The sequence below is a fragment of the Drosophila persimilis genome, unplaced genomic scaffold, assembly GCF_003286085.1.
Source record: "Drosophila persimilis strain 14011-0111.01,24,50 unplaced genomic scaffold, DperRS2 tig00000000-arrow-pilon, whole genome shotgun sequence".
NCBI classification, from domain to species: Eukaryota; Metazoa; Arthropoda; class Insecta; order Diptera; family Drosophilidae; genus Drosophila; species Drosophila persimilis.
The window spans coordinates 14,494,822-14,516,117 of NW_020825288.1; the positions used below are offsets into that span (position 1 = coordinate 14,494,822).

Genomic DNA, 21,296 nt, shown 5'->3' on the forward strand with positions numbered 1-21,296 from the left:
CACATTCCCCTGCAGTGCCAGTTCTACGGGTCTTTCTGCGCACAACCCCTAAGAGCTGTCCCTCTCTCTCTCTCTCTCTCTCTCGATAAGGGCTCAGCTCAGCGCTGCTCCAGTTTCGAAGTTCTCGTCCCACTGTGGGCTGTCTGACGCTCTGCCCTGCCTCACTTGTCACACTGCCATATATTCGGGCTTGCCGACTGAGAGTTCGAAAGCTCCACTAATGCCGCTACACACTGTGTGTGCACTTTTTCGCACGCTGTGAGCGTGGAGCAGATTAGGTGGGCCTCGTGGAAGAGAGTGCTCGCGGGAACGCAAAGGAAAGCGAGAGAGTGGGTGAGACAATGAGAGAGTGCTCGCTACACATCTGACGGGCGAAAGCTTCCGACGTTGACGACGACGACGCCGCAGCGTCGACGATAGAATGTTCTACGAACGAAAAGCTTAACCACTCGCGGCACGCTGAAAATTTACAGTCGAACGTCGTTACCGAACTGGGAAGGTCGGTCTAACTGTAGCAGTACTCTGAGTTCTCGTCTTTGTCGGGTGGTACAGCCAGTGTGCTAGTACTAGTACAGCTCTTCTCCGCTCCCGCCCCGCCGCCGCCTGCGTTGGTTGCGCTGGTGTGCTGCTTACACAATAACTGTGCATCGATTGGGTCGAGCAAGAGGAAGCACACGGACAGTGGAAAATCAGGATAAGCAAAAGCAAAAGGCAAGCTCTTAAGCTGCTGCCCTGCGGCTTAACGAGTCCCGTTCCTGAGTCCGATAAAAAATAAATAGCAACGCGTGTGATTATTTATTGTTGAAATCGAAAAGAGAAACGTATCAAGTGCAAAACAAGTTCCAATACTGCTAACGGGGTAGTTTTTCTGCGAAAACCCCCCAACAGAATCCGCCTTCGAGTACGGCAACGCAGAAGCGCAGAAATTGTGTAATAGCCCCCGACGTGTGTAAAAGGTAGAAAAATTGAAAACCCCAAGACACCAGGCCCCCCCTTTTGCCTGGTATCTTTTTAATGTTTTTTACAACTGCAGCAGCGACCACCGTCAGAGTAAGCGACAACGTCCTTGTACCGAATCGATTTTCCAAAACTTCATGCCTGGCCGTAATGGATATAGACATTTCTAACCGACCCGCGACCCCCGACTCGCTTCCGACCCGCACTCGGAGAGGGCCCCTCGAGAGAGAGAAAGAGAGATCCCCCATAACGGACAGACAGAAAGATTTTCTATAATGAAATGGGGAAAATGAAAGAAGTGAAAATGCATTTTTCGCAGATTTGACAAAAGTCCGAGAGTGTCTGTGTGTGAGTGTGCCATTAATATTGGATAGCGTGTGTGTGTGTGTGTGTGTGTGGGTTTGCTACGTTTCCTCCCCAAAAAGACTTCTGCGTCTGCAGAAATCTGTTTTTTTGTGTCTCGTACATTTCGATTTGGCATTCAATTTTGCGTTCATGGCAGAGCAACGGAACGCATGTCCGTCCTGTCCTGTCCGTCTGTCCGTTTTCCGTCTGTCCGTTCGTTCCCATTGTGCCACTGACGTACTTTTTTTGTGGCAATGAAATCGTTTAGATTCAATTGACGCGATTTACATTTTGGAATAGCAGTAATTTCCTGGCCACCCCACATAAGCGAAGACCATCCATAAAGAGGGGATAGCGATAGCTTTAGCTGGGTTGGACAAGGTACCGACAGGGAGGGGTGGGCAGAAATCAGGGGGACTGACGAGGACTCCCCGCTGTTGGATATTTCATAATTCTGCGATGCCATCAGAAGCAAAAACACGATTGCAAAACGTAGCACAAAAACGAACAACAAAAAATGAGCAGAGAGGGAAAATCGAGAGTCTTCGTGTATAGCAGAGGGGAGACAAATCTTGGAAAAAGTACGAGTACGAGTATGAGCATTTTTCTTTTTCACATTTCCCTCGCTCGCGCTTCTAACGGCTTCTCTGCTCTCGCAGCGCTGTTTACAGTTAAGCTCTCGCTCATTTTCGAAATTCGAATTCGATGTCCCTTAGTCTCTCGCTCTCGCTGGCCTCTCCCTCTCTATCTCTCTCTCTCTCGCTCTCTCCTGACTGTGTGCTTTGCCATGTGCCGTTATTTCGTATCCTGCTGTTGGCTGCAGTTTCCAGCCCGCCTGCATTTCCACACTTCCACCACCTTCCAGTGCCGCTGCCACTGGCATGACTTTCCCATGACTCCATATTTCCAGTGGCTCTGCTGCTGCTCGCTCGGCTCCACTCGGCGCTTCCAGTGGCTGCGTGTCCCAGCAGGGTCGTTCCTGTCGATTGTTGCATAAGCGTAAATCATTATACCACTTTTCATTTCTCCATATTTTCTTTTTGCTTTTTCTCATTGCAGTTGATCTTAATTGTTTTTAGTTTGTATAATTGTTATTTGTTCCATTTGTTAAGTTTGACTTTGTATCGTTGTCGTTTTTCGTTGTTTGTTTGAAACCCGTCTCCGTCTCTCCGCCTCTCTGTTCTCTGTTAATAAGTTTTTACGAAGAAAAACCGCAACAGCAAACCCACTATGAGTGGTCAGGTGGGTAATGGGCAGTGACAAGCTCTGAAAACAGTATTTCATCTTATTTACGTATTTTATTTACTTTCATCACTTATAATTTTCTCGGAATGCTGCCCAAGCATGAATAATTGCAATAATCTTATTTTATTTTTATATATACATTTTGTAATACTATAATTTTTTAGCTTATCCATTAAGTGTAGAGGAAAGTCACAGTCTCTGCTAAGTAAATTGCATAACTCGACTGACTTCTCGAGTACTTCTGCCTTCTGCCCTTGGGGAAGTTCTGCTCTTGTCTGTTCTCAGCTGCAGCCACCAGCAGCAGCAGCATCAGCAGCAGAGGTACTTCTGATAACGAACTCGACCATAAAATGAGGGAAATCCAGTTTGCGGCTGGGTAAACGGAGCATGCAAAAACAGGCAAATAATAAGCAAACAATTAGCATCAAATCGTTAATAATGTTTAAAGCTGGAGATATCATTAGCGAGTCTCTCGGTTCTGGTTCTGGTTCTGGCTCCTCAAAAACAAGTTGAGTTCCCATGTAAATGCAACCCAAAGATACTAAGGGAGAGAAGGAACGTGTCTCGCCACGATCTGTTATCAAGCACGAAAACTGGTTTCGGGCCCTGCAGTGGGGGTATTTCGGGGGCTCCACACTCCAGCGAGCGACAATGCATATTCATAAGTTAATATTGTGTTGGATGAGATGGAACACAAAATGCTCTCCCCTCCCATTACACCTGTTCGACATCTCTCTCTCTCTCTCTCCACATATGCTAGTGTGTGTGTGTGTGTGCGTGTGTGAGATTGAGAGTTACGCCGCTTCATACTGGTTTCAAAACTGGTTCAAACCGAATCTTACACTCACCTCCGACCGTAACCGTATGCACCCTGTGTGTGTGTGTGTTCTGAGAGTGTTCGGACAATTGATGTGTTGTAGGGGAGGAGTCCCCACCCCACACCACCCCACCGCTTTGTGTGCGGCTTAATTTGTTCATTTTCGGTTACGCCCGCGAGTTTACACGTTCCTCAGAGATACTTTTGCATTGATTGAACAATTAGCGTGTCAATTCTGTCTCTATATTTCTCGGTCTCTTCCTCTAGGCGCAGTCTAGCACTCGGGGCCCGATGCGATGTCTGTTTGTTGTAAATTGATATTCAAGTTCAAATGCCAAACGGTTTGCGGCAAAATGTGCGCAAACTGTTCAGCAAAATGGTGGGGGGGCATGGGGAATGGGGAATGGGAAATGACTGAATGAATAGCTGGAGCGCAGCCACAGATACATTTGTATCTATTCGCCTAATTGGCAATGTACGCTGCCTGCTCGACGTTTGCCGTTCGCTCGCTTATGTAAGCCTTTGCCATTGTCGCATTCTGATTTATATGTATGTACATACATATATCGCCTCGATCTGTATCTATATATCGCATCCTGGACGCCAGTCTAATTGCTCGACTACGGTACAGGTTCACATGCCTCGTTTTGTTAGCAATTTTGTGAATCAATTGTTCGGGATCAATTGAACCGTGAACAAGCGCGATTAAGTTGAATTAATTTGTATAGGAAAACCAAAATTAACGCCATTGTGGGAGAGCAGAACGAGAACTCACCCTTCTCCTGTCACTACGTTAACAATTGTTTCGCACTGATTTGATCCACGTACCAAACAGTTTTAGCCCGTAAGCCCCGTAAGTTACTTTAAGCCACAGTCTAACTAATTTTTGCAAACTCTTTGCTCTCTCCTTATCAAAATGATCAACGCCTCAGATTGTCTAGCGTTTGTGTGAAACAAAAAAAAAAGGGCGAGCGAGCGAGCACCGCTCTACGGGAGATAACCAGCGAGAAAGCCTGCCTACGCCGTGAAGGCGGCAGATCAGATAGATCGATAGTTGTACGACAAATTTGTGTGTCAAAATGTGCGTAAGCCAAAAGGAGAGTAACCCTCACACAAAGTTCTAGATTTATTTCATGCGTACGAAAACCCCTAAAAAAAACAAAAAAATATAAATCACGAAATGCCAAACAAAGCGTACGATTTTCGAATGTTTCTACCCGAAAGTTGTCTGCCCAGAAGTCCGTCCGTTCGTCGACCATTGGCCGTTGAGCGTCATCGGCGACGGCGTCGCGTCCATGTGAGCGCGACAGGTTTGCGTTCTCCCTCCCTCTGTGTTTGCACAGAGAGATACACACATGTGCCCCGCACATACATATATGTAGATACATTTGTATTTTTAATTAATTTGATTTTCTGTTTGATTCCACTGCCGTGCGCGCTCTCTCGGTCTCTCTCCCCTGCTCCCTGTACTTATATTTATATTGCATATCTCTTTTTTGTGTTGTTTTTGATTTGTTTTTTTTGTGCTGACGGGTCCGCTCTTTACCCGCATTTTGTTTGCTTTTGCAAAGTGAGTCACGCACTGCAGATAAGGCCGCGCACTTGCCACTGATCGAATTTTGGCGGCCCATTGACTGGGATGCCGTCCCGCGTGGCGCCACGGAGAAAGCTATGTATAACACGTGATTCATTGTCCTTTGGCCTGACCCCGAGTGAATGAGTTTTTGCGCTGAATCATTCAACAACAAATCGCGTGTTGCTAGGCCACGCGAAAACCACACAAACCACATCCCCATAGACAGTCTGTAAAAACACCCACCCTAAAGATTAGTATAAGGTTAATTTGTAATCATTCGAATGTACCTACACATTAATTACGTACATATTTGTTATAGTTATTTTTATAAGTATTTTATACTGTATTGTACCTATGTCTGTGCATTTGTTTATGCTCGCTTTTCGTTTTGTTCCTGTTCCTGTTTTTGATTTGTATTTTTTATCCCCGTTTATATATACGTTTGTTTGTTCGCCCATCATCGACATCATCAATCAAAAAACCAACACCACCCAAACCAAAACCCAACAACCAATTGACCCACCGCACCACTCGAAAAAAAAAACCTTCGATGCGCGTAGCATGGGAGAGCGGACTCTTATCGAGTCGCCACGGTTATTGCGACCGATGACGACAATCGCACAGCCGATGGTCACTACAAGGTAAATCGAATTTTCTTTCACACTCACACTCGCATTCGTTCACTCCGCACTCTCTCTCTCTCTCTCTCTCTCTCTATCATCCACATATTTATAAATGTTTTTTTCCCCCCTTTTTCACTTTCTATACTTTTCATTATACTTACGATTCTTTAGGATACTAACCTTTCCACCCGTTCCCATTGATTTACCCCCAAACCAGTCCGTCTATAAATGCATTTATTATTTATTATTCATTTATATTTGGGCATGATTCCAATGGCATTTACGGCCTAAGAGCCACCGCGGGCCACCGCGAGCGCATGACATTTAAAAGAAATCATCGAAATGCTTACAGAACTATAAATACCCCCATGTCTGTCTGTATTCTCTGTATGCTATATGTGTATTACCATGGCCAATAATAATGTCATAATGATGGCAATTTCATATTTTCCAATTCGATACGATTCGATTCCATTATTTCGAGCCATTGGCAACACCGAAGAGATCTCAGATATATCTTTCTGGCCCGGAAATATTGTCTGTACTCTAGAACTCTTTATTGTTTTGGCCATTTCTGCAGGCAGCCTCAACAATGACGTCAGAGAGCCCAAAGAGCATTGCGCGTGCTCCCCAATAGAGCAAAATAATACTTATAGACAAAATGTTAAAGATAGAATGCCAGACACTAGACAGCTGCTCCTACCGTCTATATATACACGTATATTGTACATATAATATATATTGAAAGTCTATTTGATTTTATTTTATTTCATTTGTTTTTTTTTATTCTGCTAATTCGAATGGCTTCCGAGGTCAGTGCATAGTAAATTGTACTGCAATATATATTTTAGGAAAAGCTACATTTTCATTCAGCTTTCATTTCTTTTGTGTTTGGAACGTATGTCATTTGTTTGTTTGTTTTTTTACTGCAATTCAATTCGTTTTACGTGCTCTTGGCATTCAAATGCATAGCCGGGAGGGAGCATTTCGCATGCCCCAGATTACTAGAGCTATTCTGAATATTCTCACGCTCCTCGTCGCCCCATACGATATAGCAATCATCCTCAGACAAAAACACAATGCAATACACACTGCAGGTTAATACTTATGTATATTAATTGACAATTCTTTTGGGTAAGTAGGTGGCTGCTAATCCCCTTCTTGTCTCTAACTTTCCCTGGTCTAACGGTCTAACAATATACATAGAACACTCTCTCCCTACCGCCGTAAAACCCTTCTATGGGCATGAAGTAAATCGAATTTTGTGTTGTGGCTTTTCTGGGTCTTTCGCTGCTACAAATCCCAGTAGAGTTTCCCTGTAATAACATATTTCCTTTGGCGTATCCTTAGTCAAAACGCAAGATGCCGACCAAAGCAGCTAAGAAGGAGAATTTAGATGATCTCAAACAGGAGTTGGACATCGACCATCATAAGATCTCTCCTGAGGAGATGTATCAGCGCTTTCAGACACATCCCGAAAATGTAAGTCCTTCCCATAAATACACCTGCTGCGATCGATCCTTATTACTTGCTATTCCATCGATATAGGGTCTAAGTCATGCCAAAGCCAAGGAGAATCTGGAGCGTGATGGTCCCAATGCGCTTACGCCACCCAAGCAGACGCCCGAATGGGTAAAATTCTGTAAGAATCTTTTCGGTGGCTTCGCCATGCTGCTGTGGATCGGTGCTATTCTCTGCTTTGTGGCCTACTCTATCCAGGCCAGCACCAGCGAGGAGCCGGCCGATGATAATTTGTATCTGGGTATTGTACTTTCCGCTGTCGTCATTGTGACGGGCATTTTCTCATACTATCAGGTAAGACTCGGTGCCCAACGGCAGTGGGCGGCTCTCCTGCTCCTCCTACCATTCCGCTCAAAACTTAACGTTTTCCGAACCCTTTTAGGAATCGAAAAGTTCTAAGATCATGGAATCGTTCAAGAACATGGTGCCCCAATTTGCCACTGTCATCCGTGAGGGCGAGAAACTGACGCTGCGCGCCGAGGATCTCGTGCTGGGCGATGTGGTCGAGGTAAAGTTCGGTGACCGCATCCCCGCCGACATTCGCATCATTGAGGCGCGAACCTTCAAGGTGGACAACTCCTCGCTGACCGGCGAGTCGGAGCCGCAGTCGCGTAATGCCGAGTTCACCCACGAGAATCCGCTGGAGACCAAAAATCTGGCCTTCTTCTCAACCAACGCCGTCGAGGGCACTGCCAAGGGTGTGGTCATCAGCTGTGGCGATCACACCGTCATGGGTCGCATTGCTGGCCTGGCCTCTGGCCTGGACACCGGCGAGACACCCATTGCCAAGGAAATCCACCATTTCATTCATTTGATCACCGGCGTTGCTGTGTTCCTGGGCGTCACCTTCTTTGTGATTGCCTTCATTTTGGGCTACCACTGGCTGGACGCTGTCATCTTTTTGATCGGTATTATTGTGGCCAACGTACCTGAAGGCCTGCTGGCCACCGTCACTGTCTGCCTGACCCTCACCGCCAAGCGTATGGCATCGAAGAATTGCCTGGTGAAGAACTTGGAGGCCGTCGAAACCCTGGGCTCCACATCGACCATTTGCTCCGATAAGACCGGAACCCTCACCCAGAACCGGATGACGGTCGCCCATATGTGGTTCGACAATCAGATCATTGAGGCCGATACCACTGAAGATCAGTCGGGTGTTCAATACGATAGAACCAGCCCTGGATTCAAGGCGCTCTCTCGCATTGCCACTCTCTGTAATCGGGCCGAGTTCAAGGGAGGTCAGGACGGTGTGCCCATCCTCAAGAAGGAGGTTAGCGGCGATGCCTCAGAGGCTGCTCTGCTCAAGTGCATGGAGCTGGCCCTGGGCGATGTCATGAATATCCGAAAGCGCAACAAGAAGATTGCCGAGCTGCCATTCAACTCGACCAACAAGTACCAGGTGTCCATTCACGATAACGAGGATCCCAGCGATCCCCGTTACCTGCTCGTGATGAAGGGTGCCCCCGAACGGATCCTGGAGCGTTGCTCAACGATCTTCATCAACGGCAAGGAGAAGGTGCTGGACGAGGAGATGAAGGAGGCGTTCAACAATGCCTACATGGAGCTCGGAGGACTGGGCGAGCGTGTGCTTGGTTTCTGCGATTTCATGCTGCCATCCGATAAGTATCCCTCCGGCTTCAAGTTCAACACCGACGACGTCAACTTCCCCATTGACAATCTGCGTTTCGTTGGCCTAATGTCCATGATTGATCCCCCACGTGCCGCTGTACCCGATGCCGTGGCCAAGTGCCGCTCCGCTGGTATCAAGGTCATCATGGTCACTGGCGATCATCCGATCACTGCCAAGGCCATTGCCAAGTCCGTCGGCATCATCTCCGAGGGCAACGAGACCGTCGAGGATATTGCCCAGCGTCTGAACATCCCCATCTCCGAGGTGAACCCCCGCGAGGCCAAGGCCGCCGTTGTCCATGGCGCCGAGCTGCGTGATGTGTCCAGCGACCAATTGGATGAGATTCTGCGCTACCACACCGAGATCGTGTTTGCCCGTACCTCGCCCCAGCAGAAGCTGATCATTGTCGAGGGCTGCCAGCGCATGGGCGCCATTGTGGCCGTGACTGGTGATGGTGTGAACGATTCCCCGGCTCTGAAGAAGGCTGATATTGGTGTGGCCATGGGTATTGCTGGCTCTGATGTATCCAAACAGGTGAGGATTTACATACATGCATAAATAAATATATAGATCTAATGTACTGATCATGAATGGTTTCTCAGGCTGCTGACATGATTCTGCTGGACGACAACTTTGCCTCCATTGTGACTGGCGTTGAGGAGGGTCGTTTGATCTTTGATAACTTGAAGAAATCGATTGCCTACACCCTGACCTCCAACATTCCCGAAATCTCACCCTTCCTGGCCTTCATCCTCTGCGACATACCACTGCCACTGGGTACCGTCACCATTCTCTGCATCGATCTGGGCACTGACATGGTAAGTTCTTCCACCTGGGATCGCACCATCGAGCCTTCAAAGATCCTCCCTCCCCCAGTTCAAGTCTAACTAAAGTTAATTTTAACTTTGCGATTAAGTCAGTTCGAGCAATTGAAATGTAAAAGTTGTACCCATCCATCCAACCAATCCGTATATCCCCTGTAACTGTTAAGAACTAGTGTCTTGTTTAACCCACGATCCGATCCGATCCGATCCGCACTGGCGAGCAGATACCTGCCATATCGCTGGCCTACGAGGGACCCGAAGCGGACATCATGAAGCGTCGTCCACGCAATCCGGGCGTTGACAATCTGGTCAATGAGAGGTACATAATCCTCGCAGCGCGTAGCACCCACACCCGAAGCCCGTGCCCGTGCCAGTGCCAGTGCCAGTGCCAAACGCTAGGCTATGAAGTAGTTTAAGTGCTCTTTTAATATTTGCTCAATGTCCACAGGCTATGTATCTATGTATATGCAATGTATCTCTTTCATTCAAAATTTGGAAGAGCTTGAAAGACGAACCTTTTTGAAAATTATGTAAAACCGTTGCTAATGTTACCAACCTGCCATAATATCTGCCAATACTTAGGTGCCAGCCATTTCATTGGCCTACGAACATGCCGAAGCCGACATTATGAAGCGTCCGCCCCGTGACCCCTTCAACGATAAATTAGTGAACTCAAGGTGCCAATCAAGTCAATTTCTACCCCACACTACATACACACACACGCCTACACACACTCACCCACACACACACACACACAAACACACCATACTAAAAACTAATCTCCTTGACTAAAAGAAAAGAAAAGAAAAGACAACAGCGAATACTTAATAACAAACAGCAAGAGAATAACCATATAACTATAGCATATGTATGTCTCACAAATACAACTGTGGCTGGATTGTAACTATCATAAGTCCTTTGGCCTTAACGAAAAAAAAGCAGCGCAAAAACCACTAACTAACAAAGCAGTTGACACGTTTTATGGTTTATGGTTTACTAATACCTACTTTACTTTTAAGATTATCGTTTACTATCCATCTCCATCCCCAACAACCCATCCGCATACCAAAACGTTCGTTCGTTCGTTCATCCTGTGTAGCATATACTCGAAAGCATCGAAATTCCCCGCATCTCTCTCTCCCCCTCTCTCTCTCCCCCTCTCTCTCTCTCTCTCTATACATACTCGTCGTACATTCATGCATTCGTACATTCTGCTCCGCTCCCCACTGCTCTGTACATTTCCAGACCAATCCAGACCAATCCAGTCCATCGTTCAATTCTAAGTTTCCTTCAAGAAGTTCTATATATACAGCATACTCGTATATACCCACATATACATATATAAACTATTTCGTACATGTAAAGTTCCAGTACCAATCCAACAACACTCAGCCGAAATCCATCTGCCTATACTCGTACTCTAAAAACGCTCTAAATGTTAATTGGTGTGCGTCGTATTCGTATTTCGTTTAATATCTCTCACCGATAAATCCGTTCACACAGTTCTCCATTATTGTTTTGTTTGTGTAACAGAAATACAGCTCCCCACCATTAGACAAATTGATTGGCATTTGTTATGGAATTTAACGTTTTTTTTTTTTTTTTAGTTTTTTTTTTATTATTTTTGGCAAAAAGTAAATATCAAAATTGCACACAAATCGTAGCACATAGTCCACACTCCACCCGAAATGGATTTACATTTAATTTTTACTTTTATTTTGATCTCAAGACCACGCATTCCCCTCTCTTAAGTCTCCGAGCATTTTAAGTTAAATCTTAAGTCCTTATACTAAATACTATATACATAGCTTGTAAGATATCTCCAACAGAACTACTTACCAGAGGTAGTCCTTTCCTCAGCCCCACCACAGAACTTTTCTAGCAGCAATTGATTTTTGACTCCGGGATATTTCAGAGAGGAAAAGCAGTTGATGATGAAACATTGAGAAAGAGTTTAAGTTGCCATAATTTATCGTATTTAATTTACATTTATTTTTTTCCACTACTACTCGTACCACCACCAACTACCAAAAAACTACACCCAACAACCCAACAATCGAACAACCCCACTACGATCGTTCGCACATTTAGGTGCCAGCCATTTCCCTAGCCTATGAGACGGCTGAATCCGATATTATGAAACGCCAGCCCAGGAATCCATTTTGCGATAAGCTGGTCAACGAAAGGTAACGTTTATCCTTCTGCTGCTCAACAAATCAAACCAAATCAAATCAAATCAAATACAACAAATCGTACAACAAGAACAACCAACCAAAAACCATGCAAAAATCAAGAAACAGCAAGAATCGATTTTCGTATCAAAGTAAAAGACACAAAATCCGAATGCAAGTCAAGGATTTGCCTCTTCTGCAACAACCACCAAGAAAATTCCTATCCCCCTTTATGTCACTGAAATGAAAAGCAAATTGAATAATTCTTTTATGATCCTAAGATCTCTTAAAGCAAGCCAATATCTCAAAGTACGCTTCCTCTTCTACCAAAAAAAAGTCAAGATAATTCAAATCATTTTAATCTATTTCTCTCTATATACTCGTACAATATATCTCGCTATATCTCTTTCTCTATAACGCTCTATATACTAACTCGAAATACTTTCAAAATAGCTTAAGTAATCATTTCTCTCTCCTTGGTTGAATGTTGATTATTTGGAAAGTTCTCCAAAGTGTTTTTTCCGTGATTTATGTTTCAATGTTATTTGATTTACGCGCTCATTTTGTAGCTTCCGTTTTAATATCTGTTCAATGTTCCCTTATATTTTCCTTACTATTCGTTTCTCTAGTCTCTGATAGTTCCGTTCAAATAGTTGAACAAGTTTATATTCTTCAAAGCGTTTAGTAATTTTTTCCTTATGTTTAAATATCATCTTGTATCTGAGTCGAAGCCATCTGTTCTTCAGTACGGATTGCTTTGGGGACTCGCAGACATCTTTTATATGCTATTCCCTCAGCACATTCTCAAGTCTCTTTGGCCCCTAGGTCCAACGATTGTCTTGTATGCCATTTTTCTAGCCCGAATCTTTTTCTCAAATTGTATTTTTGTTTGTTTTTTACTCTACGTTTTTTACGCGATTATTTCTTTTTGTATTTGCAATAATGCAATATATCCAATTTTTATATGCTGATAATCGTATAATCTATAGCCACAATATAGCCAAGTAATATCGATTGATTTTTTGTAAACTTCATAACAAATTTTTGGACACAAGGAAAATCGACTTTTTGGATATTAGAAAAGCGAAATTTTTGCACCCCGAACTATCTACATAGGTTCTAGAACATATTCACTACGATACGAATGAATGCTCCTTTCGTGGAGCCTCTCGTTTTGCCTCTCTCCGCTCTACCGCTTTCTTTTGGTCAACTCTCTATCTTTATCACACTCTTTTGTCTCTATTTCTCTATATTTTGATATTATGACGCTTCGATATATGACATCGGTGCCAAACGTCTCTCGTATGCCCTTTGATTTCTTTGTTTTTTGATAACAGCCTAATCGTACCAGTATATTCAAGTGTAACATTTGATTTGTATCCTTCGATTTACGTTTATTTCAATATTTTATTTGAAGTCTTTTAGTTTTGCGGTTCGAAGGTAAGTGACTTTGTTCCCCAGGGAAGCCTGCACAAGGCCAATTCTCTGCGCCATAAACGTATACCATAGATAGATTGTCACCATCTCCGTCTCGGATTCTCTACCATCTGTACCATTTACATAGTAAATAATCTCAATGCTAGAGCAGGCCTAATATTATCTTAGAGACTCTGTATTTTAATAACATTCTTATGTACGTTTCTACTTATGCTAAACTACAAATATTATTATCGGTAGACAGACATCACATCATTCACGTCTCTCCATTGACTTGGACTCCTTCTCCCCCTACTGTCGACTCATCAAGTACCACATACTATCAGTCAACCAATCAGCCAGAGTTTGCCCCTATGTCTATGTCTCTATCTAGCTATCTATGAATACAGTATCTCCTCCATCAGTCTCAATCATTGAATCCTGTTCTTTTGAGTTGTAGTTCAAAGACATTACACTCACCCACACAGAAATCGAACTCGAATCCAATTCAAATTAAATCTAAACAAGGCTCAAATTGTTTGCTAATCTTAAAAAATACTACTTTTATAACAATTTAGCGCAAGTTAAGCTATAAGCCATTTTATACACCCCTATATCTACCATTCTACTCGTACCTGTTTTATAATTAACGAACCCCGTTTTTACTGTTACTTGGGTGCTAACTGAACTTTCTGCCCCTAGTCCTAGTTTTAGCTTCGTAAGTACGCAGGAGCTAAAAACAAAATGACAAAAACAAAAAAAACAAAAACAAAAACACCACAAAGACCACAAAGCCACTCTACAGATCCGAAACCGATCCGATCCGATCCCCTGCGATGGTACAACTTGACACTGTCTCTCCCCGCTCTCTCCACCTGTCTATCTCTAACGAACTATCTTAGTGAATATTACTTAGCTTTTAAAGAACAAGTATTTACTATTCGCCCGCAAGCTAACATATTTATATAAATCCTTTATATGAATATACCTACTTATATATACTAATTATTCGTAAACTTTAATCGGATTTTCCTTTTGTATTTCCCCCCACATTCTTTCGACTCTTGTTATGTCTTTCTTTTGATTATCCAAACAAAACAACTAACAACTAACAAACCTGCAACTTGCAACTCGCACAAAAAACTGAAAATATCGATATAACCATTATTGCCATATAACGCAAGATTCCGGCCATTTCACTCGCTTACGAGCAAGCCGAGAGCGATATTATGAAGCGTCAGCCGAGAGATCCGTATCGCGACAACTTGGTCAACCGCAGGTCAGGACAAACTTAACGCTAAGTTTTAATCAAAAAAAACAAAAACCAAACAATATCCAAGTGTTAAACATCCAATCTTTTAGTTGATTAGTTAAGAAACTACTAGAAAATGAACAAACATGCAACCATCTTTTTACTTTAAACGATTTGAAATTTGTTTGATGTGTTGTGGTCGTCGCGTTTCTTGCCTCGTCCCTTTGGCCAACAAACAATCAATCAATCAATCGATCGATCAATCAATCAATCAATCAATAAATTACTTAATCGAATGCCAAATTCCAAATTTCATGAGTGACTGTTTGTTCGTTTGCTGATGCGTTGATGTTCCTGCGTTTTTCTTTGTTTCCTGTTTCCTGTTCCAATTCCAAAACACACACACACACACAGAGACAAAAATTCCAAAAACAATTAACTGTTCTCTCTATGGTTTTTATGTTTTCGTGTTTCCTGTGTGATCGAAATATATATCTCCTTATGATTTCCGTTTCTGTTCTGGATCTCTCAATGTGGAATGAAATTCTCTTTCTCTAATATTATGATAAAACAAAACAAAAAATCATCAAATTATCTATTGTGTTCCTTCCTTCAAATTCTAAATACATACTCGTATATTCCTCTACTTTTGTTTGATTCAAAATTGAACCTTGATATATGTATGTATGTGTTCCTTTAACGTATCCCCCCTCACACTCGATTCGAATCCTTTGTTGTGTGTTCCCAGCACAATACTATCTTCAAAAACCCCCCGACACATGATAATTGTCTGTGTTCAACGGTGATTAGGAGCAAAATAGTATCACAAATAACGTAGAAATACTCGTACTTTGTGTCTGCAAAGAAAAACACCCAACAATTGCTTCTAGAGACTTAGGCGAAGTTTGTTTAAAGAAAAACGCTCGCTCGCTCCCAACGCTCGCCTGCATAAACAGTACAAAACGATCACAAGCAAACAAACCACCGACCTATATCTTACAATATATACCATAGAAAAACAGACCTACAAAACGAAGCTTCTGCTGTTACTTTTAGTCCAGTTAGTGCGTTACTTGTAGATGAGTTTGTTCGAGCCAATAACCAAACGAAAACCAAAACCAAAATCAAAACCAAAAACGCTTCCGTTGTGTTCTAGATACACCACATACTCGTACTCGTACTCCTACTCGTTATATACCAAAACTATATACAATATCTATACATACTCGTATCCAATCTCATATCGAAATCTGGTTCCAAGTGCCAAGCAAGTCGCAGTAAGTCTCAATGTGTGAGGGAGTTAGTCCTGAAAAAATATCTCGTACGTAGGTAAAAATCCAGACAACCAAAAGGCAACGGAGATTTTCTGTATAATTTTGTTGTGGCAAGCTCTTGCGTGTTCCTCCTAAGTTTTATGTTAAGTGTAAGTTAAACCTTGAGTTAATGTTTTTACGTTATGTTATTAATATCGAATCTTCCTTAAACGTAAGTAAACGATTGCTGTAAAAACCGATAGATGCATTATCCTAGCTTATCCTAGTTATAGACTCTCAATGCACGCTTCAATGTTCGTTCTGCCTGCCTACATACATCCCGTATCCTGTATCCTGTACTCTGTACTCTGTAACCTGTAACCTGTATATAGTAGTATCTGCACGTTGTAACATAGAATTAACAAAAAATGGTACTATGCTTTTTCACATTCACATCCAATGAAAACTAAAAACCCAACCAAAAGAAACGAAAATTAAAAACGATTCTGCGCTCTCGCACGCTTTTTGCCAAGCATATAATTATATACTTAGAACAATTTGCTTTTGCGCGCTCTTGAGATAAAAGAAACCACAAATTCAAATGAGATTCGCTCAGACACAATCCACGCTGTATAAAGTAAAGTCTAACACACCTAAAAAAAAACCGCCCAAAACGATAAACATTCATTTGCTTAACCAGCCCATAATAAAAAGAGCTTCAAGGTAAAGTGGTGGCGATAACACCAGGCTAACAGCAAATACGGACAGCTCGAGAGCCCTGCTGCGGCTCCTGGACAGGGTTTTGTTCATTCTTTCGTTTTTTTTCTCTCTCTGTGTGTATGTACTTATGTAAATGTTTCTTCTTTTTGTAACTAAATGTTTTATTGAATCCAAAAAACCAAAAAACTAAAAACCCTGGCCAAGCCCTGCATGCTCTTGTCGCTGTCCGATGCCGGATGCCCGTGCCCCGATACTTTACCGCTAGCCAAACAGTAACCAGAAATGTCTTGCGTCCCGAGAATAAAACAAACCCTACACAAAGAAAAGATAGCATACCTTTGAGCGTAGTCTAATACGATTCTGTTGTCTCTTCCCCCACACACGCCCTTGACTCGTTTAGGTTGATTTCGATGGCCTATGGACAGATCGGTATGATCCAGGCCGCTGCCGGATTCTTTGTGTACTTTGTCATCATGGCTGAGAACGGCTTCTTGCCCAGGAAACTGTTTGGCATTCGTAAGATGTGGGACTCGAAGGCCGTCAACGATCTAACTGACTCCTACGGACAGGAATGGGTAAGCTACCGGACACCATATCTTTTATTGCCGATTGCTAGATCTTATGATATTGGATATTTCCCCATGTAGACCTACCGCGACCGCAAGACCTTGGAGTACACCTGCCACACGGCCTTCTTTATCTCGATTGTGGTTGTGCAATGGGCTGATCTGATCATCTGTAAGACGCGCCGTAACTCCATCTTCCATCAGGGCATGCGCAACTGGGCTTTGAACTTTGGTCTCGTTTTTGAAACCGTGCTGGCCGCGTTCCTCTCGTACTGCCCCGGCATGGAGAAGGGTCTGCGCATGTATCCCCTGAAGTGAGTATCCCCACATAGCCCCACCCCATTCGTTTCCTTCAATTTTACTGCAACTCCGAATTCTCTATACTCACAGACTCGTCTGGTGGTTCCCGGCCATTCCATTTGCGCTGGCCATCTTCATCTATGACGAGACTCGTCGCTTCTACTTGCGTCGCAACCCCGGAGGCTGGTTGGAGCAGGAGACATACTATTAAACACACACACACGCCCCAACACGTACGCCCACACCTACACCCACACCCCACACCTACAACAAAAATACAAACACACACATGCCCTCACACTACCATGAAGAGCAACAAATAGTAATGTTTATGTACCACAAAAGCCACACAACCACAGCAACAGCCAGAGCAACAGCAACAGGAACCGCCACAGCAACAGCAGCAGCAGCAGCAACAAAAACAACAACAACAACTGCAATTGCAACTGCAACAGCAGCGGCCACAACAACAACAGCTCCAGATAGCTGCAGCAGCAAGAACATATTACAATATATATTTTATTTTTTTAATTTAATTATTTAAAGTAAACAAAGAGAAACAAAAATGCAAGCGATAATTATTTTAAACGTTTAAGTAACTTTAAATTATAAATTAAAGCTAAAAATAAGATTTAAATAAAGTATAAAATGAAAACAAAACCGAATCGAATCGAAAACGCAGAATTGTGCAGAAGATCCGCAAGAAAGCCCAATAATTAGCAAACCAAACGAGAAATGTTTTTAGTAAAATAATTAACGTAACGAAAAGGGATAAACCGAATATTTAAATAAAAGCTTATCGATACAACCACAGCCCGATGTGTGCCCCGTTCTATGCCACATAAGAAACATGCAACAAAAGCAAATCCTGAAACCACAACAGACACATCCAAGAACACCCACACCCACACCCACACCCATGCCCACACACACACACACACATACACACTCAAACTATAACACAACGCATGACGAGACAAAGTATATAAGAAGTTTAGAAAAATTATAAAACGAAGTAATACAAATAAAAGAAATGAATGAAAAACAAAGGAAAAGAAAAGAAAAGTAAAGAAAACAATGAAAACCCCCCTTAGCGTAGTTACATAATAAGCCGTGAAGAGGGAAACGGGAAAACCCAAATGAGAAATCGAAAATCGAAACAGAAGCAGAAAACTAATTTCCAAACTTGTGTGTGAAGTGTAGAGCCCACAGCTAAGCTCGGACGAACGGAAGAACAAGAAACGGTCAAAACGAAATATATATAAACGGATGGCAAAACGCCGAGAGCAAGGCAGATAGCGAGAGAGAGAGCGCAGAGCGAAGACCGAAGAGCAGTGTGAAGCGACACAAGGAATATAATTGTTTATATATATACACACACATATATTATATGGAAAAATTTGATTATATAAATGGAGCTATACAATACACCAAAAAAAAAAAAGAACAAAGTGAAGAAAAAATTGAATCGATAACGAATCCAACCAACTCCCAGCGGCGGCTGACCGATCTAGCGATCCCAATAGGGTACGAACTCCAATTGAGATCGAGATCGAGAGGCCCATTAAGACCCGCATTGGCGGGAGAATTTGTTAAAAACTAAACCAACTAAATGTTTATAAATAAACCCTTAAACCAATTGACATGCAATATTATGCTTTGTGTGCATTTAAGCCCAAAACAAATACAGAGATACAGAGGGGTTAGGTCCCCCCCCCCCGATATCGATACCGATACCTAAATCCAACAAAATGAACAACAACAAAAAAAACGAAAAAAAACCGAAATAAGTGAAACAACACCCACTAAATAAATGTTTGTAAGTTTTACACGGCACAGCGCCCCAAAATGGGGCAAGCCCAAGGCAGTATTGTGTTTATGTTTTCTTTGATTGTTTTTATCGCTTCTCACACCCCCCACACACCCGCCTCACATACACCACACACACACATACACCACACTGATTGAGTGACGAGACTGACGAACGGTTGAGCGGTCAGATTGTTGGCCAGCAAATTGGTAGTCGGAATTCTGGGAACACAAAAGCCCGTTGGATTGACGTTATCAGAGAAAAGGGCAAACAATATGGCCGCTGGCTAATTGAAATTCGTGAAAAGCCCATCCGAAAGATACATTCAAAAAGTGAATCGATCGGTCGGTCGGTCGGTCACGTCATTCATGGACATTCGAGAGTACACTCGAACATTTGATTCGCTGATATTTTTGTTCAATACTTGTCTGGTTTTCTAACTTAGTGAACATGATCATTAGCATTGAAGATAGCGATATATATGTGGCATGTTAGTTATGAAATAAAAATGAAAAACTAAACAAAATTATTATTATTAGTTGTTAACAAATTATATTGAGTAAAAAATAACATTGATCGATGGATGCTGATGTGAAAGCGAAACTAAACTAAAAAACGAAGCAGAACGAACAAAACAAAACAAACAAAAGGGGAAAAAAACCGAATAAAATAAATTTATGCATAATATGGACAACAAGAAATATTTATAAACAAATGCAGAAATTATGTAAACGTTTGATGGTAAAAGCAACAGCAAACAAAAGTAAAACAACTCGAAAACAACAAGTAATTTGTCAACCAACACGCAAAAGTAACAATTTGCATGTAACAACAAATACAATGAGTAACATTTTTAATTTTTTGTTCTTTCGCCCTCCGCTGTAAATGTATTTGTAGATTTAAACAATGATTAAAATAAAAAACTACATAAATAAAACTTAAAAAAAAAAACAAAAACCAAACGAAATGTTTTCTTTTTATTCGAATGACAAATACGGATTTAAGTTGTCAGCTAAATGACTAAAGCAAACTGGTTTTGTTTTTATTTTGCAGGGAATGACGACACCGAATCTTGACCAGTTTTAATAGGCATTTCTAATTGATTCGATTGAATAATTCATCTGGCCTTTGGATAGTGACAAATGGCTTTAAAATGTCTGCGAAAGTTGTGAGACAAAGAAAGTTAATTAAAAAATCAAATCTTTTGATGGTTTCAGGCTGTAATGTTGATGGAATTACCAAATGAAATTTGACGAGGCGAATGTAAATTAATTTATTATTATATTATGTTTAATCAAAACATTTTGCCAATTTCTGTCTATTCGTTTCACTCCATCTCTGAGGCACATTTTCTTGCCAAGTCCTCATCTCTGCCCAAAAAAGAATCGTGACATCTTCGCGGACAGACGCACACTGGAAACTCGGCCATAAACATAAATATATTGCTCATACGCCCCCAGAGCTCCCCCAGACGTATACAAATAGAAACGACGCACACACCAAAAACAAAAAAACGTGAATACGCACACACCTCAATGTGTGGGTGTGGGTGTGTGTGTGCGTGTATGACAATGGCCGTACAAGTTAACGTACCCAATTCCATTGAGCTCTTATACGAGTTGTAAACAATCTTTGGCTTTCCAAAACGAAAACAATTTCAATCTTGGGCCTCCGCCTAATTGATTTCTAAGATGTACAATCTCAAGCGCCCCCGCCGCAACCCCAATCTTTGACACTCGCCTAAATGGAAAACCAATGTTTGCCCACACCCGGCTTCTCATAAACAATCTCACTCCCGGCTTTCTGCAGATCCTGCACTTTAGGCCTTTTACAGTTCTCTCTTTGGATGACGAAATCCAATACTCGGGATGGCGAAATCAATTGAAATGTTTATAGAAAAACGATTCCCGAAAGGGATCAACGATGCAAAGATCAGAAAGTTCAAATCAGTCTTGATCCAGCAGCGACACCGCAAAGTCTAGCTCAATATTAAGATCGCGCAATCCCTTGCCCGGAATTCCTTTGTGACCCTCTACTTAAATCTATATCAGTGAAGTTCGAAGTAAAATAAAAACTTTTTAAAAACACAATCCGCTACCGCTATTGTTTAATTGGCGCCCAACGTGGGGCGACGTTGTATAAAAAACACCGAATGATAAAAGTGTTGCGTCGTGCCGAAACCCGAAGGACAATTAATTAATGGAATAAATCCTTCAAAATTAAAAACGCGGAGTGACTGTGTGATATAGATAAAAAAAAGTGAGATAAAA

General features: G+C 42.3%; 1 protein-coding gene across 7 annotated transcripts; it reads left to right on the forward strand.

The window, feature by feature from the left end:
- Positions 1–498: 498 nt before the first annotated feature.
- LOC6604641 (sodium/potassium-transporting ATPase subunit alpha) lies at positions 499–17,612 on the forward strand. 7 transcript variants are annotated; one of them, XM_026985958.1, is made up of 10 exons: positions 2,498–2,544; positions 5,501–5,581; positions 6,914–7,045; positions 7,112–7,378; positions 7,467–9,248; positions 9,317–9,532; positions 10,121–10,215; positions 16,751–16,925; positions 16,998–17,230; positions 17,307–17,612. In XM_026985958.1, the coding sequence occupies exons 1-10, from the start codon at positions 2,533–2,535 to the stop codon at positions 17,425–17,427; spliced, it is 3,114 nt and encodes a 1,037-aa protein (XP_026841759.1). In that variant the 5' UTR covers positions 2,498–2,532; the 3' UTR covers positions 17,428–17,612. The 7 variants fall into 7 exon arrangements, with proteins under 7 accessions (XP_026841765.1, XP_026841759.1, XP_026841771.1 ...); XM_026985964.1 differs by lacking the exons at positions 2,498–2,544; positions 5,501–5,581 and adding an exon at positions 499–956; XM_026985970.1 differs by lacking the exons at positions 2,498–2,544; positions 5,501–5,581 and adding an exon at positions 4,316–4,445.
- Positions 17,613–21,296: the final 3,684 nt, after the last annotated feature.

Excerpts from the sequence above, each read along its gene's own strand:
- LOC6604641 (XM_026985958.1), top strand. Across the intron at positions 7,046-7,111 it reads TTCAGACACATCCCGAAAAT|GGTCTAAGTCATGCCAAAGC; the intron begins GTAAGTCCTTCC and ends CCATCGATATAG. Across the intron at positions 7,379-7,466 it reads GCATTTTCTCATACTATCAG|GAATCGAAAAGTTCTAAGAT; the intron begins GTAAGACTCGGT and ends GAACCCTTTTAG.